Source organism: Phaethon aethereus (genome assembly GCF_964289735.1).
Source record: "Phaethon aethereus genome assembly, chromosome: 6".
Lineage (NCBI taxonomy): Eukaryota > Metazoa > Chordata > Aves > Phaethontiformes > Phaethontidae > Phaethon > Phaethon aethereus.
In genome coordinates this window covers 30,324,017-30,342,984 of record NC_138580.1, presented here as the reverse complement: position 1 = coordinate 30,342,984, position 18,968 = coordinate 30,324,017, and the positions used below count along the sequence as shown (strand labels likewise).

The window sequence follows — 18,968 nt, the reverse complement described above, 5'->3', positions numbered from 1 at the left end:
AAGCACACATATAAAAACTATAATTCCATTTTTTGTCCCCTTACAGACAGTATGAAGTAGATGGTATTTTTTTTTTTAATATTATTTCACAGAACCAACCAGACATGCTATGTATCACTAACCAGCACCTGTTCTTTGTTCTAATTTGTCTCCCCTTTGCTTTAGCAATCTGCTTAGCTCTTTGGGCTAGAACTGTTCTTCTTCTGGCAAGAATGTTCAGCAAACCCAAGGTTGCTATAGCAATCAATAATCATTTACATTTTCATTTACAGAAACTAGAAGAGTGGAGGCGCCAGGAGGAGGAGGAGGCAGCAAAGTTATCACAATTAGAGAAAGCAGCACAAGAACTTACTTGGCAGCAGCAGGAAGATTATCACAGAAGGCTTCTGCAGTTCCATAAGAAGAGACAGCTAGAGGAAAAAGCAGCAGCAGGTGGTCTACAGAAAGGCTAATGCTTACTCTAGCTGCAGATAATTCATCTGAATGGATGATTTCTGGTAAAGACATAGACTTAGCCTGTATGTCTGCCCTGGAAGTCCTGTGACAAAGTCCCAAACTTGTAGTACCTCAGCTGCTCCTCCTCTATTAAACAGATATGGTAATAATAGTCCTCCTTCCACAGTCCCTGCAGCCTGAAGAAGAGATATTCCACAGCCTAGCTACAATGCAACTGTGCAAGATGCTAGCAATAACAACGTTCATGCTACATCTGTTAATTTTTTGATGTTTTCATTATAGATCTTCTCTGAAAGCCTGAGTCCCAGTAGCTACACAGTTTAAAAAAAAAAAAATGTTCTGCTTCTAACAAATAATTCCAGAGGAAGGTTTGAAAAACTTAAATGCCAAACAGATTTAAAAAAAATCCAATTAGAGTTTATTTCTAATTAGAACATCACATGCTTGGGACAATATTAAATACTTGTAACGTCAGCATATATAATATTTTCTTTCAATTTGTAATTGACTAAAAAAACATTTCCTAAATAGGAAGTATGTGTGCATAATGTGAGCACCTAATAGTTGTTGGTGATCTATTTCTAAGAGGCAGAAAAACACAGACAGAAGGAGCAATGTGGTTAGAGAAGGAATGCCAGCAACTGGTGGAGATGGCAGAACACCACCTAAAGTATGAAAGAAGAAACTGGGAGAAGACAAGATAAGAGGCTGAGGAGCAGATGAAGAGCAAGATGCTAGACTAGCTCTAGAGGAAGTCAAAACACAAGCACAGCTTTTAATCAGGTATGTAGCTATTAAGCAAAGTTGTGGGTTTTTTTCCTCTCAGTAATAATAATACATCTTTACACCTAGTGCTGGAGTTCTATCAGCATAGTTAACACTGAAGAGTAGCATCAGCACCTCAGGAGTTAGTTAAGATGCCTTCAACTCAAACTCCAGGACACAATCCGGTTCTTTTGGTATTTAACCAGTTTTCCAATGTTTCCCCAAATTCCATCAGCAATTCACATATATATCTTATCTGTATTCTAGAACTGTTTTAAAGTTTGTAACATCCATTTACACTACAGAAAGAAGCCCAACTATATTCCCCTGCACATCTGAAACTACAGTTACCTTTAGGCAGTCCATCGGAGCAGACTCCAGCATAGCATGTTTCCAGAACTCATTCCTACCAGCACCTCAGAACACAGGAATTGGGAGCCTGCATACCAGATACTAAACCACTGCAAACAGCGCAACAGGCCTTCTTAAGGGAAGCCTAGATCAATGTGCTAAGCACAAAGCAGTACCAGGGATAAGAGGATACATAGCAACTACAGCTGAGCAGGAATAACTATCTCCTGCTTGCTCTATTCATACAGTTGTGAGAGGAGAACATACTGGCCCCCAAGACTGTATTAGCCTAAGCCAACATTTTCTTCCTCAGCCCACTCCAAACCTTGCTCAAAGCCAACTCCCAGAGGAAGTTCAATTTCCTGACAAGGCTCAGTGCCTCAGAAACACTGTAGGCACTGTGGCAAAGTCAAAGAAACTGCCAGTGAACCAGCAACAAGCTAACTGAGTGTGTAGGTTTCAAGTCAAAGCACCAGCTTTCTAACCCAAGGAGGGATTCTGTCCTGCGTCTGCAATCCACTATTAATACTGTTTGCAGGTCAAGAGCAGATCTGAAACAGTATCAGTAGTTCCTATGAGCACTACTAATAGAAGTTACCGTACTAGAACACACTCAAAATGTTCATCATCCATGCGTGTTTTCCATTTTCCAGCTGCTTGAAAAACTAGGCCTGAACACCATACAAAAGAGGAAATAAATCCTTAGTGCCAGGAATGGATCATTGTAGCGAGCTCTCAGTTCCAGTCTAATTCAAGATTCCAACCTGATTCAAGAGAGGAATGATGTTCCTTCTTGGGATAGGTGCTACTCTCATTCACAAATTCTTCTCCCCAGACTGCAACAGTAGTCAGTACATACATCCTATTGATACCAAGTGAAAATATTCACATTTTATCAGCCAGTAGAAATCAATCCACACAGACCTCCTGAGGTGCCAGAACACATTTAGTTTATCCTGCTTCATCCCCGATTCTTTGGTCCATTTTATGTTGAGAGAAAACAGAACTGTCACTTTACAAAAGGTATGAAGACTTCAGTGCTGACTTTTGGAGGAATCCTCCAAACCAATAAATTGCAATAAACATGCTACTCTTTAAGAAAAGGCTAGATTTCAGTATCAACAATAAGACAACACAGAAACTATAGCAAGATAAGAACTTTTGTTCCTTGTAAATCAGGTTTATTGATTTTCTGCTCCTCTAATACTATCTAACATAAGAAAGTGTAACATTTGTAGATTTAATTCATATTGCAGTTCCTGTAGAGTCTCCTGTGGAGAAGAGTAATCACTTTTGCAGTCTCTAAACTGAAGGTGAACATTAAATTGAATACGCATTTAGTTGTGGTTCTAAAAGCAAAACAAAACCAGTTTACACTACTTCCAACTTGCACAATTCCTACAGTTCTCTATATGGTGCCTCAGAAGCTGACCTCGTTTAAGAAAATTTACCTTAACAGCAATAATTCAAAAGTGCATACAGAAGTAGTGCAGGTCAGCACAGATTTTTAGCATTGTATTCTTAAAAATAATTTCCATTTAAAGTAGGAAAAGTTAAAAACTAGTATACAGTTGTAGTGCTTCTGAAACAACACATGGTTAGTCAAAATTTATGACAGACTTCAAGTTTTAGCATTATCTGACATCCTAACTTAAGTCCAAATCCTGCCAACTTTTACACATTTAACTTCAGAAAAAATCTCATTTTGTCAAATTGATGATCATGTTGACATATTTATACTAAAATACACAAATCCTTTAAACACACCAGCTTAAAGAAAATCTGTTGAGACTGATAATTTTGTGAAGCACTTATCAATACAGCTTTTATACACCACCATAGTGAATATTAAATATATTTTCACAATTAGAAATAAAGCAGATTAGCTTCCACCTTCCACTGAATAACTGACTCAGTGAAGATTATTTCATTCTCCCACCGCTTTTTTTTTTTTTTTAAAACACTTAAAAACAGCCATCAACAGCTGAACTTGGTTCTTCTAATATACAGGTAAGCATGTAAACAAAGACAAAGAAAAACTGCAGGAGGAAAAAAGATTCTTTTCTCTCCTTTTCTCCATCATGTAAAGGCCAATCTGACTTCCAGTCATGTGCTTCTAAAGCTATGAGTGGTTTAAAAATTCCACTCCAGACCACCTTTTCAGAAATAAATTCTTTGAAAGGTATTAGTTCTTCCAGAGAAATGAAGAAAATTCAAGTCTGTCTATTCCTTGAGAAATAAAACCTGAATTTTGAAGTCAGTGTACAACTTCCAAGAATGAACTTCCTTAAAAAGGATACTAGTGCATCTGTGTAGCATGTGTATCTTCTCATTTTACATGAAGGTCTCAATAGCAATCTTTGAGGCAGAGTACAGTTTTCCTGTTGTTACTCTTCCATCGAGTTATAACAGTACAGACATTGCTTTAGACCAGCAGCTCCGTGGAGGCACTAGCTCTCTGAGGCTTCACAAGAAGTCTGAGAAAGAGGTCAAATCAGTTTGTCACTGGTACCATATCCACTCTAGAGAGAGATGTATTTTAGGACAAGGTTACACAATAGAAAGTCTTCGCCTTGAGCTTAATCTTACTGAAGCTGCATTCCGCAGGAAACCCTCCTCCATAGTCTCAAGAGAACTAAATGCAGTGCTTCAACAAGAAAGATGATATAAATGAGCATATAAAACAGCTTTGGAAGAGGAGAGTGAACAGTAAGAAGCAAAGAACGTTGGTGCAGCAACTAGAGTACTAGCATCAAACCCAGGGGATCTGGGTTCTGTTCTGCGCTCCACTTTCAGAGTGACCCAAGTAAACTACCATTCCCTGCACCTCAGTCCCCAATTTGCCTAAGAGTGATAATGGGAATTTGTCTACTAACAAAAACATTATAAAAATTTAAATTAGAATATGATCTGATAATAATCACAAGGCTGCTTTATTTCTGGTATTCTGAAGCACATATATTTAGTATTCTAAAAAAGCAACCTTGGACAAGTGCAAAGAAGCCATGTTGTTCTACATCACAGCAGCAATTCCTATTCCCCTATGAATTGAATTACATGGAATACATCAAGAAAACCCCATATTGTGACATTTTGTAAAACAAAACTTTTAATCTTTAAAAAATTGCTTAGCGCAACTACGTGTACAAAAGTATTACTAAACCAGAAACAGGACAACCATAAGTGTGAAAGAAAATGCATTTGTAGCTTTACAGCAAGCGCCATAAAAACTAGTAATTCAAAATCTGCAATTTCTTCCAAGTATGCCAGCACTAAAATGTGTCATTAAATGATGCTGGCATTCATAGCGAACTTGATTTACCAAACCAAATCAGAAACAAGTCCTATTTATCTGCAGAAAGGCTAAAGCAGGAACAGTGCAGAAACATTCCCTCCACAGTATCCTGCCCATATCCTCCCATCTGAGCTTTCATATCCAGTAACATGTTCTCAGACTGACCATTTAGAACCTGCAACTAGCTAGAACATGAAGTGGACCTTCATAATGATGCCTGATGAACTACCATGACACTTCCATGTCATCCATCATAAAGAGATTATTTAATGGTACCACGATCATATGAAGTGTAGACATTAGAAACCATCTTCATATTTCCTTCCAAGTTGCATTTTCAGTTTACCTTTTGTGCATGAAGTGAATCTGTATGTAACTGTTAATATTCTCTAACAAGCAAAGAAACCACTAGTAGTCTCAAATAGTCACCTGCAAATCAAGCAGATCAAGTATTTTACTAGGGCAAGCAGAAAAAAGTAATTTTTTTTTAATGAGGTATATTTACAGAGCACTTTTTTTTTCTGGCTTCAACGCATAGTTACTGGAAAAGCATGCCCTAATTATAACTTTTTATGGTTTTGCTCATTTCCAAGCATTTGAAAAGAAAATGCAAGTTGTTTATAAAATTGTTTTTCTTGTTTATTTTAAATGAAGCTGGTACAGACAATGTCCATTCAAAACCCACGTCCCAGGCCAAAAGGTACAAACAAGAGTGTTAAAGTAACACCAGTTGTCTGCTGTGAACATTCTTGCATGAATACCTGCGTGTACTAATTGCTATATGAAGTTAAAATGCTTCTGGGCTCTTCTGGCAAGATTTAAGAATCATTAGGGTTTTCAATTTTATGTCTTCAGCAAAGCCATCTCTGGAGCAAGGTACAGATGACAACAGTTCTAGCTTTTCCATTTCCGACTTGGTAATCTTCTTCGTTGGGCCATCAGCACAATTTAAGCAAAATAGCTCTGAGTTATGGATACACAATTTCTCCACAGTTTAGTTCTCTGAAAAACTTCATCTCGCACTGAAAGTTATAGTCCAGGAGTGAAACAGTCACACATCAAAACTTCAGGGCAGATATGGAAGTCATTAAGAACACTCGCCCACCTGGCAGATCTTACAGCCTTCGTGCCTGAAATGCACGAACCTATCGAACATACAAATGCATGTGTGTACGTGTATTTCTAGAGGGGAGGGCAGAAGGGAAGAAGGGAGCAAGGCTGCAGCTGGATCACAAAAGTTCAGCACAATGAAAACAGAAACAATAGTGTATAATGAGCACGAGAATTCAAAATACCAGACGCTTGAAAATAAATTCCCAGAGATGGGGTGCCAGTTTCAATTCAGTGTTGAACACCACATTACAAAAACTATTATTTAAAAATAAAAAAGGATTAAAGGGGAAGAAAGCAAACAGAAGGATCTAAACTGTTGAGTGACCCCCCGTCTGTTCCTGATAAACTTCAATCACATCTTCCTCCTCCATCCCCAGCTGTGAGAACAGAGAAAAACAGCATATAATTGTTATAAATCTGGTGTACTGCATTCAGAGCAGGTCCTACACAAGTTATACAATGGTTTGTCCCACTGTCCCATCATAATTCAAAGGGGTGAAAAAAATTTCAGTCACCATCTCACTAGGCAACAGTCACGTTTTTCAGTCCTTTTCCTTCAGTCTTATACATCTCAGTCAAAGCAAAAGCCTTACCAGTGAAGTCTAAAACCGCTTGTGGAGCAGTACGCATCAACCTGGAAGTTGCTAGCTTTACCTGTCTCTAAATACCTTCTTGGGCAACAGACACACAGAACATAACCAACATCATAGCGAATGCACCAGCCGTACAGCCACAAGAATTTTATACAGCTCACTACTAGCTCACAATACAGCTAAGACCTACATCTTGCAACTCAAAGCCTGTTTGCAACTCAAAGAGGGTAACCTGTTCAATTTCACAGTACACAAGTTCATGTGACTTTTCAGAAGGCCATTATTATAACAGTGTTTCTTCCTGCTTTCTCATAACAATTGGTGGAAGTCACTGGACAGCAGAAGTAACCTGTTTTCTGTTTATTTACACTTTCATCTAATAAATGTGAACTAAATACATATTTATTCCAAAGTCACACTGAAGTTCTAGCTCAACAACTGTGAAGTTCTCTTAGTTTTTCTTCTCTCTGGTAAGCAGTGACTACACCCTCCCTTCTGAGGCAACATTACACATGAAGGTCCAAGCAGTCTTTCTGAACTGAATTAACAGCCTTACTAAAGATTCTAGTTAGACAAATACAGTCAGACTATATATGACTAAATATAGTCCAAAGAGTTGGCTATATTTAAAGGAACAACTTCATTTTGATTAACAGTCTAGCAGAACAGAGAAACTAACCAGTTTGGTATTTAGTTTCTAGAGTGAACTATGTAACACCACTTCTAGAAAGAAACTCACCTCCTTGGGGGTATGATTATCAGTAATTCTCTGACCCTCGAAGAGGAACCTGAGTGAATTCATTGGAACACCCTGAAAAAAGAAACAGATGTACAAGAAAAAAACAACTTACTGAAACTTGTATGGATTTACAAGAGAAATATTTTTAATAAACACACATGTGAAAGTCAAAAAAGAAAGTGTTAGTTCCTATTACACAGGGAGCTCAGCTATTCTGTTGCAACCATGTAGACTAAAAAGAAGTGACTCCAGGAGCATGATAATGCTGAAATGCATGTTTATTCCAAAGTCTCATTGGAGTTCTAGCTCTACTTGAAATTTTCCTTAGTTTTTTTGTTTGTTTGTTTTTGGTTTTGGTTTTTTTTTTTTTTCAGTACTGACTACACCTTCCCTTCCAAGACAACATTACACATGAAGGTCCTGTCTCTTTCTGAACTGCGTATCAGTCTTATTAAAGATCCTAAGACAACAGGAGGAACATGATGTTTACTTCATGAACTGCTAGCCTAGCTTTCCCAATCTTACATCACCATAAGAAGGAATAGCAATCTTTACTGTTACCAGTTCTGCAAAAGCTCAGCTCATAGCTGAGGTGTCAAGGAAGGAACACTATTCAAAATAAGGAGAAAGGAGCATCCCAATGGTAAATAAAGTTAAGTTGCAGTATGTCTATTGTACAGCGTGCCCGTGTTATGGCAGAATATCTTACTTCACCTCAACAGATGAGGCAAAGACCTCTTTTTTTTCTTCCCTTTCAAGTTATAAGCAAAACAAATGCGAGTGAAATACGACCTGCTTTACACATCAATTAAATCTTAGAACTATTGCTTGCAACAGGAAAGAACAGCTCTTCACACTGTTCCAACAATCGCCCTGGTCAACTTGGAAGAAGTATTCATGGTCCCTTTGCCAGAGAAAGGCTACTTGACACAAAAAAGCGAATTGACTACTGTGGAAGGAAACCACACACTCTCCAGAATTCAGCCCAGGAGACAGATATAGCTGTGTTCATTCAAATAATTATTTCTTTCTTTAAAAAAAAAAGAAAAAGAATTTCACACACATACATTTTCATCAGTCAGTAAGACTGCTGCACAAATTATTCCCAAGACCTTATTTTAAAAATTTCAATTTTTTTCAGATGAATCACAATTTTAAATCATTTGTATTTGGCTACAAACATATCTGTTTGATCTTTTCTTTCTTCCTACTCTAGAAAGATAGCAAAAAAGAACAGAAGAACACTTTGTTTGTGAAGAACACAAGTTCTACTCATCTCAAGGTATTAAGAAAAAACCCAAAGTATTACTTCTTATGATTTTATCTCCTGAAGTGAACTCCAACAGTTACTCAAGAAAAGGCCACACAAGGCATCTATCCCCAAAGTTTATCCCCAAAGTTTATCCCCAAAGTTTATCCCCAAAGCTGGGGGTAAACTAGGCCAGGCCTTCTGGAAATAGCAGCAGTGAATCCACAATACCTGCCACAGAATCTGGAAGTGAAGATTTATTTTTTTTCTGTTACCGTAGTTACTATTTACCTACATCCACAATTAACATTGAGATTTCTTTAACTAAGGGCATAATAGCTAGTCTTAATCAATTACCATATTAATGGCTGTAACAATGCCTAAGGTTGCGCTCATCCTAAGCTGCAGTATTCTACAGCTTTACGGGAATGTCACTTGGAGACAGGAGATTTTACAGTAACTATATATGTGTGACTGGGCATTTTAAAATGTAAATTCTATGTCTCCTGAGCAGCCACTATTTATTTTCAAACAGTAACTTTTAACTTACTACAAAGTTCACAACCGTCTTAAATAGAAATATCCTTACTTGTCAAAAGAAATGAGAAGAACCATTATATTTGCACTGTCAGATACCCATCCTGCTGGTAACTACACAAAAGCTTGATTGCCTCAATAAATGTCTTTATTTGAAAAAACAGTGAGAAAAGTAAAGCTAAAGCGTTTGGCTTTTTAATCTTCTTTTTTTAAAGATAGTGTCACAGTTTCACAAACCTGTCTTTGACAGTATGATTCTTTGAGTTTCTTGAGGTGTGTTGTCATTTTCACCTTGAAGTGAATTTCACTGCTGTCCTAAGAATAGAAAAGAAAAAAGTTACTCTCTTTGTAGTAACTACTTTATTTATGCTAATTTTAAGAAAAACTTGGGTAAAACTAACATGGAATGCAGTTTAAACTACCACCAAGCCTGTCTTGGTGCACCGTGACACGAACCTCCAGGATGATTTATCAGTCACTTAAATTCATCGTGCCCTTCCACAGGAAGCTTTATTTTAAAGCAGATGGTATAGTATAGCCTTAGGCTCACTATGGAGGTTTTGTATTTAAAAGTACTAAAACCATACATGGTTCAGTCTGTGCTTCCATCTTTACCCATACTTATGAAATACAAACATACATATGCAGGGGGACTTCTGCTCTAAGATTCCAAGAGACAAGTTAAAGCTTGCATTTCAAAATATATATGAAACCTTGTTCAATTAGAGTAATTGTCTAGAAGTTAGGGTATAGGCAGATTTGGCAACACAACACTATCCTAAGGAGAAACCATAGATCTCATTATTCTATTGTCCTTCCTACCATCCGTAACTACAACTGTCAAAATGTCTAGATAAAACAAACTGCAAGAGGTTCTGTGCAAAAAAGCACGTGGGTCACGTTTAGCTTTTGAATGCATTCTCATTGTTGCCGACACCAGTAAAAGGTAAGCTAGTTTGTGGTAGTCCTACTTTAAAGTCATCTGTCTCCAGACAACAGCACAGCAATCGTACTAATACTCCAACAAACAATACTGAGTTAAGTCATATGAGCTAGGGATTTTTTGTACAGAAGGACTTCTGTTCAAGGAACTCGACATTCACATTCCAACACAACTTGAATTCAGACTTACGATCCACCATTCACATCTACCAACATGCCAGTCAACATAATCCTCTTCCTATCCCTGTCCAAGAAAGTTGATCTTGTGCTTAGTGTACTACATGAACTCAGAAGACCTAGATTAATCAATTTTGCCACATATTTCATTCATATCCTTGGATAAACTAATCCCTCAATGCATCAGGCCCCCTAGTTGTAAGATGGGGATCACACTGACCAAATCCTGAGTCATAAGGATAAATGACTAAAGCTTTTTTTGGGGGAAAAAAACAAACACCAGAGCATACAGTAACACACATTACTGGCAACTGGTAGTTAGTTTATGGCAGGGGAGGATCCACTGAAGGACTGAGAGTATCAGCTTTCGTTGTTCATTTCTACAATACAAAAACTCACACCTCCACCAAACATCAACCAGTAATTATGTAAAAACTCACCTGCCCAATGACTTTGAGTTTAATGTATTCCCCTTCTTTCTTATCTCCTAAGTCCTCAGCTGAAGGTTTTGCTTCCTGCAAGAAAAACATTAAAAAAATACGATCAGTTCAACACCGTTATTTTCATTGGACAGTATAACAGCTGTCATCCTCCTTATAACATAAAATCAGACTATCCAAGGTGCCTTATTCCATTCTGTGTGTGAAAATAATAGCAACATAGTATTATGAAAGGCTGTCTGCCTGTGAAAAGTTGAATTAATGATGGAAGAGGAACACTGCAGAACATAAGAGATGAGAGAATGATTATTCAGAAATAGACGACAGACGCAAAAATGGGGAGTATGATTTTACATCACTAACTCCTAGTCAAACAGACTGCAAAAAAGAAATACAGGAAGTGTGCCAAGAGGCTCAGATATTTGACAGAAGAAAGAACATAGTGAGGAGAGTAAACAGAAAGCACTTGTGACACCCTAGAGTGAACCACACAAACATTTTTCAGTCTATTGCATCAACAGTAGTCACTACGTTCAAAAGGATGGTCAGCCACTTTCTGTTCTATGACAACAAAACAACATCAAGTAACAGCTTCCTTCTAGCATGTTTAAGACCACAATTCTTAAAAGTTCTTAAAAGTTGCAGTTCTAAGAACTATAGCATTCTGATATCTTTCCAGGATAAGAATTAGCGGTACAGACAAGTTTAATTCAACAACTTGAGCACTAAAGTTCATCAAAAGGGTTTAAGTGTTAGAAGACATGAATTAAGGACATCAAACGTTTCACATTAACTGCTGATAGATAAGAAAAGTGAGAGATCAGGCACTATTAACCCCATCCCTTGCCTGCCACTACATATTCTGGATCAGGCCTTTAGTCATGTTCCACTGCAGCACAAAGGGATTTTACACAGACACTGCCTCAGGTCCAAATGGTGCTTGATGAAGAAATCTTCCCCAAGTAGTCAGGAACAAGGATACTCTGCTGATCATGTTTCAAATCTTCCTCTTATATTTTATTGCTTAACAGAGTAGACAAAATAAGCAAAATATGTACAGGTGCCTACCACATATGTTTTCCCAGCCCTAAAGGGACTTTTTGCTGAGTTTACAGAAATATCTTTTGTATGGTTGGACTTGAACTTCAGGATCAAGCGCCAAAACCACATAGTTCTCTATTAAGCCCATCCAGACAGGTCTCTATCTCCAGATTAAAATGGCAGACAAGCCTTTTCAAGCAACTTTTAACCCCTTAAAGAGGTTAAACATGCACAAGTCCTTTAAAAGTTCAGGGAGGGGTGGGGGGGAGAAGTCTGCAAACACCTTCCCTATCTGTACCAGTCTCAGGAGGAAAGAGAGAGAGGAAGTGCTCTTTGTATCAGTTTGACTCACTACCTCAAGCCAGATCCATTCAGTTTCTGTGATGACAAAAAGATATGAGCCAGAGACTCCAAGTGGTTTGAATATTTGTTTTCAATACCCACCTGGGCACAACCTGGACTGCTGTGACTGATTCATCACCCTTCCAAGCTCAAACCCAAAAACTGACTCCAAGCTTTCAAGAAACTACATGCTTACCCTCAGGTCTCCAAGCAAGTCACTTCTGAAGTGTGAAAGGAGTCTTCACTGGTAATGCAGTCACAGCAGCTGTGCTCCCCACCAAAGTTTTCCCTTTCTAACATACCTGAACTCTAACCTCACGGGACTATTTGCAGGAATAAAAATACACTGGTTTCCACTCCTGACTAAAAAGAGAAAGAAAAACAAGAACCTGTGACTTGTTCTGATAACTTGCACAAACTGCATTTTTATCGTCCATATGCAGGATTACTATCTCTAGGAATCAGAAGGAGATTCAAATCTCTACAGATCTGAAATCTGTAACTTCAAAACTATCTCCTGTTTTGCTGTCATCAAAAGACTTTGCAAGAACATTCTGCCCCTTTACATAAAAACCAAATTTGCATGGCAGCATATTATCACAGCAGTAGAGGCATTTGTAGCAGTTTATGCAGTTCTGCACATTGTAACAGATCTACCTATTTAGTTTTCCAAAACAAATCATCCTGTACAAGGTATGACAAATCATCATTGCTACTATGACAGTGCCTCTGGCCAATATAAGTGGAAAGCAATGATTTATAAGGTGTTTGATTCCCACCCTCAGGGAAAGAGGGCTCTAGTACTAAAAACAAATAAGGGAAGCAGCAAACAGTAGAAAAAGCAGAGGGAATTGGAATCTTGAGACATCATGAAGATGCTCATTTATAGCCCCAGCAACCTCTCACCTACAAAACAAGAGCATACAGAGCTGTAATTTCAGGAAAAGAGAAATAAGATCAAATCAATGTTGACAATGCCAATAATTGAAGCTTAAAAAAAAGAGCAAAATATTTGAAATCAGAACACAACAAGACCCAACAAGCCTGAAACAGCTCCCTGCATTTTGTCAGTGAACTATACTGCCATTCGATGCCAAATGGTAAAGCCAACACAAAAACACTTAAGACGAAAGCAAGGAGACTGGAAAGTTACTAAGCTACAAGCATGCACTAACAAAATCCTAGATCAGCAATCCACAAGCAAGCCTCCAGACTTGTACTTGCACTGTGAAAAGAACTGGAGTTTAGGGTATCTCATGAAACAGTACTTAAAGACTACCATATAAACAAGACAGGAATACCACAACACTCTAAGTTCTAACTTTTCATTAAATGACTAAAGTTTTAAAGGCTTCATTCCACAGTTTTCCTAAACAGCACAAAATGAGGCTCCTAGTATTGCCTCACATTTATGTATCAACACTAAATTCATGACCGTAAAAAGCACCCAAAGTTTCTTGGATGAAACACACTGGTATTGCTATTGCAACTAATTAAATCACAAAACAAACATTGTAAGGCAGTATATTGCAAGTTTCCTCCTCCAATTTTCTGAAGTGCTCAAACTTCAATGTCCAAGCCTAAAAAACAAAACACTATACTCAGCACACTTTAGATAATATTTTGAAAGTTAATGAAACCAGAATTACTAGAGGAATAGGACTACAACATACTTTCTAACACAGCAAATAAACTCTTACATTTGTTATAGGGGTGGAAAATGCAGACAAACTATAGCATTCTTTATTAGTAGTACATGAACAGATAAAAACACCAGCATCTACATTCAATTGAAGTAAAAACAGCCTGAGACCCTTGAAGGGAGGGGAAAAACAATTCTTTTTGTTTCTGCTTAGATCCCACCAAGCAGCCATGTGTTCTTTTAGGTCTGCCCTTCTTGCAAGTATTTCTACTTATCAGAAAAGTTAATTTCTTACTGGAAATAAAGTAACTAAATCAAGTATGCTTCTTTATTTATACTAAAAATACCAGTCAAACTTATAACTAGTGACAAATTATGTCCTCTTAACTTAATGCCAGGGCCAAAAAGAAAGACACTATAAGCAATTCACAATTTTGGGTAATCCAATTTTTCCTGTAGAATTGATAAACAGAGGAATGAGATTTACGGTGCTGCATTACCATACGTTACAGTGTTACCTAAGCATCTGTTTAGCTCTTGTTGCACAGTCCCCCCAGAAGTGAATGACACCATGACACTACATATAACAATGTTTAGCTTATCTATTAAACAAACCAATGGGGTCCTTATTCAAAGACCTTTAAGTTACATATCCAAAAAAGGTTATCACATACAATGAATTTTACATAATTCAAGCAGTCCCAAAGAACAAACATGTATGTGTTTTAGCAGAACTTGCCTGGAGAAGGAATTACCTAATGAAAGCTGCTATGTGTTAAAACATGCCTTAGTTCACAAATGCAGAGAGCTACAGAGCAGGTCACGTGAAGATCAGTCTACAAAATCTAGTTCAGGATTTGCCTTATTTTTTTTCAGCCACTTTAAAGTATTTTACTACACTGGAAACGTGTCCTAATGGATGCCAGTAATAGCTGTGCTCTCACAGGCATAGCATGGCAGCAGCATCATCCTCCCCAGTGGAGTTGCATTGCTTTTGAAAGTCGGGGGTGGGGAGGAAGACCACCAGTGCATACAGCAATGGTTTCTATTCGTGGGTCATAATGTATCAAGGCTATTCCTCAAAGTGGACACAATATATACTAAGCTCAGCCTTGTCTCTGGATACTTTTAATTTCCTGGCTGGCACTAGTACTATTCTTGACTTCACAGCACTGCAAGAAACATTGGAAAGATCAATGTCAGGATCTACAAAAGTCGAATCGTCACGACAAAGTTAGAAAACACTGCCATACGAAGGCAATATAAAAAATAAAGCAAAACAGAACACAACTTAAAACCGGAGTGCTGTTTTAACTTTCCACCGGCAGGTCACACAGCCTAAAGCAATAGCTGTAAGGAAGGGACTGTATACATGGCACGCCAAGCAAGCCAGGAACTTGCGGTACAAGTAATTATTGAAGTCCCCGGCTGGGAAGTCAGAATTGACAGGAACATAACGATGTACAAGGAGTGCAAGCAGGACAGTCTTGGTGCAGGACGGGGTACTTAACACAAGCAAGCAACGCTCAGCTAACAAAGTCTGGGGTTTTCCCCCCTCGTTTTGCATTCCTGGGGCAAAGAGAGGACCTGGCAGGTCTAGCCTAACGCGCACAAAGCCTGCTCCGGGGAAGAGCATCCTGCCACACACCTGGGAAATGGAAAATGAAAGGAAACAAGCTGTTGTGCAACACGGCTCACCCCTCGCTGCGCCCCCGGGTTTCCAGGGCCGGGGCTGCCCCGGCGGCGATCCCGGACCGGGGCTGCGGAGCCGCCCCCGCCCCAGCCGGACACCGGCCCCGGCCCTCGAGTGTACCCCGCCTGGAGCCCGACCCCGTGCTCCTCGCGGAATACCCTGAGCGAAGGGGAAAGGGGATTAAAATACGGGGGGTGTGGGGAGCGGTGCGTGTGCAGAGTTTGGCCGAGGTCGGAGATCGGCACCTACACACACCCCCCGAGGGGAAGTTCCTCCCAGACGCCCCCCTCACAGAGCGCGCGGCTGGGCCGGGGCTGCCTCGCAGCAGTGGGACGGGGGGGAGCCGCAGGCAGCTCCGCCCGCGCCCCTGGGGCTGTGGGGCCTGCCGTCGCCGGGCCGCCCCTCCGCGTCCGGCGGCAGCTCCCCTCGGGGTCGGTGGGTCGGGGCCGGCGGCGCCCGTACCTGGTCAGACATGGCTCGGCCCCGTTGCGTGCGGCAGGCTCGGCTGGGCCGCGGCAGGCGCTCCGCTCCTTTCTCTGCCCGCAGCGCAAACACAGGCCGCGGCGCGGGCGGGACTTCCGGTGCGCCTGAGCTCACTTCCCGCCCGGCGCGGCCCGCCCGCCTCTGCCGGCTGCACCGGCACGCCACGGGAGGGGCCGCCTGCGGGCCCCGGGCCACCAGCCGCGAGGTGCCGCTTCCCCGGGCTCGCCCGCACCGGCCCGTTCCTGGGCAGGGGCGGGGAAAGGCAGCCAGGCCGCGGCCCTCCCCAGGCCGCGGGGCCAGGCCAAGCCCGGCGTCCGCAGGCGTGCTCCAAAGGCCCGGCCACAGAAAGGCACCTACCGGCCTGCCCCAGAGAGACAAAATAGGTGTTGTTATAAACTCCGCTAGTCGTAGGCAGTCTAACGACTGAAAGTATGGGTCTGCGCGGCCGTTCTGTCCTGTTGCAGAGGAGCTAGGCCAAGGCACATAAGCCTTCCAACAAAAGCAGGTTTTACAGCAAAAGTCACTCTCATTACGCCTACCTGTAATGGCTTGCTAAGGTTTTTACAAAAAGATACATTTAACAACAAAACTCACTTTTGTATTTATGCCCAGTTTGCATTTTTTTAATCATCACAACCACGCAAAAGTAATAGGATCCAAATGTATTAAGCGAATTTGCACTGAGGTGGTTGCATTTGCACAAACTTCTAGTGATATGCCATACGAGCACAGAACAGATGTCCTGCCTTATGTGGGCGCAGCACGGCTCTTTAGAGATTTGCCCAAGAAGCAACACCTACACCTTAAAAAAGATTACATTTAGACTCCAAGTTGCTTGGACTGCAGCATGTAGTACTGACATCCCTCTGCAAAAACTAAGGCAACACCTGAATGGCATCGCTGCCGGAGTAAGTGCATGCTTGGCTCAAAGTGGCCAGTAAGCAGGAAAAAAAAGAAGCACGAGAACCATAAAATAACAACATTATTGTAAAATAAATGGATCAACAGTACTCAGCCCCACTGAAACAGGAAATTCTTATCTAGATGCTGCTAGAAAGGTTTTTAACTTTACCAACTACTTTTGAGGAAGGGTGAGAAAACTCTCCGGGCAGAGCACATCCATCACCACAGAGTCTCTAACACTCTGTGTGCCACATTGCTTTGTAATAACACCAAACACCAAAGCAGCTGCACTCTGTATCTGCACCGCTGCATTTCACCAACTGAAAAGCATGTTACAAACATAGCTACAGCAAAAGATGCACTTTCACGAGCCAGTGAAACTATGCAGTATCTGGACGCATGGAAATCAGTTTTAATCACAACTTAAATCAATTCAGAATTAACAAGGGGGGGGAACCCCAAAAAAACTAAAGAGAACCAAAACAGACAGTATACAGAGCTACAGAATTAAGATGATCTTTCTTAGGCAAGCCAAATATGTTCATACTATACCAAGCCTACAGTAAGAGCTTGATAACACTGCACAAAGCACCAAGATAAGCCATTCAAGAGCTTCACAGCAACACATAGTACTAACAGAATAGAAAGTGACAAACACTTAGTCTGTCCTAAGCATCACGGCTATTCACAAGCAAAAGAAGTCTTAAGAGCAGGGCAAATAGCCCTATAGCAATAAGGCCAAAGTCTCAGACTCTGGCAAAAAATCTATGTGTAATTAATAATTTTACCCATTTTTCTATGCAATCTTTTAATAAAAGCTAACACAGAAGTCAGAACACAGTTATCTATCCCTACACGTAGCAATAAAGGCATAATGTTGAAACAAGTACATCTGCACACACACGCTAAATAACAGTAACACCACCTCTCTGTACTCCTTTCTTACTCAATTGGTTGTGGATTCGTTCATTACTTCTTCAAGGTACAAGCTACATTTGTACAGCATCCACAAAGCTAGTCTCAATTCAACCCAGGAGAACTATGGAGGTATATCAGCAAGCTGACATTTTTCTTCCTTGATAACCCAAACTCAACACACAGCATACTTGAAACTAAAACACAACAAAAATAATGCCATTTTAAATATACCTACACAGACATCTTCCCACAAAGCTCTAAGTCATCCTTGCTGCTGCTGTTGCTACAGCCACCATCAAGACTACTTACCCCAATAATCTCATTTAATTCTCAGGTGTTTTACAACTTCTCTAATTTCCCCATCTGCAACTAATCTCAATCCCCTGAAGTCAATAAAGTTCAGCTCTGTTGCCACAAACTGCTGCTAACTTCTCCAAAGCTGTGTATATGATTTAGGAGCCAAGAGCTGTTAGTGGTTTTCTCAAAACTATTGGCTCACATAGTCTGCGCAAAGCCTCTTCAGTTTATCAAAAGCAATTTTTTTATAAAACTGGACTTTAACCTAAGAACAGTCTGTAATCTCATAATGCCAAGATATTTGCTTGAGAGCTGTTAGTGCTAGCAAACAGGCTGAATACAGTGTTCTAAGACGACTAAGTAACATTTACTCTTAAATTTGTTCTTCACAATAGTAGTGCTTCCCCCGGAGCCAGCAGTGCTAGAACCAGTACTTTGAAACTAGGAGGAACCTGGAAATTCTGTTTCTAGTTGAACAAAATTTATTTGTCAATATTACCCGTTGTGGGACTTCCAAAAAATTGGTTACATTATCTAAAGCACCAAAGTCTTTTCCTTTCAAAAATAAATTCTTAAGAATGATGTGAATCCCTAGATTTCTCAGGCTGTTGTCTTTCCAGTGTATTCCTTACATGAGGAGCAGGAGAGGAAACAAAGGTGTGCCAACTCATATGGATGGTTGCATAAAATGCAGCAATGAAATAGCTGATATTAATCAAGTCCAAGCATTGCCTGGAGCCTCTCTTTCTGTGGGCTGGAAAAACTCTACCTCTATTCTCAGGGCAGGTAACCCTCAATGTGAAATAAGTGGGAATTTATAAGGGCAAGGACTGGCGCTTGTCTCCTGTACTACACTAGTGCACAGCTTTTTAATTATTCAGGGCCTGGACTCAAGCACAGAAGTAGGTCAGACGCAGCAGCGTGCACAAAGACACTCTTTGCCAAGACAGAAACCAGTAGGTGGCACAAATGGACGGCTTCAGCCGCCTCCG

The 18,968-nt window shown here is 40.2% G+C and overlaps 1 protein-coding gene across 1 annotated transcript in view; it reads left to right on the top strand.

The window, feature by feature from the left end:
• KIAA2012 overlaps window positions 1-452 on the top strand; it is a gene marked incomplete at both ends in the record, with an annotated part of 57,145 nt that extends 56,693 nt beyond the window's left edge. Inside the window, 1 exon segment of the mRNA XM_082001568.1 lies at window positions 273-452. Coding sequence (XP_081857694.1) covers window positions 273-452 — 180 coding nt within the window.
• Between the last annotated feature and the right edge of the window lie 18,516 nt (window positions 453-18,968).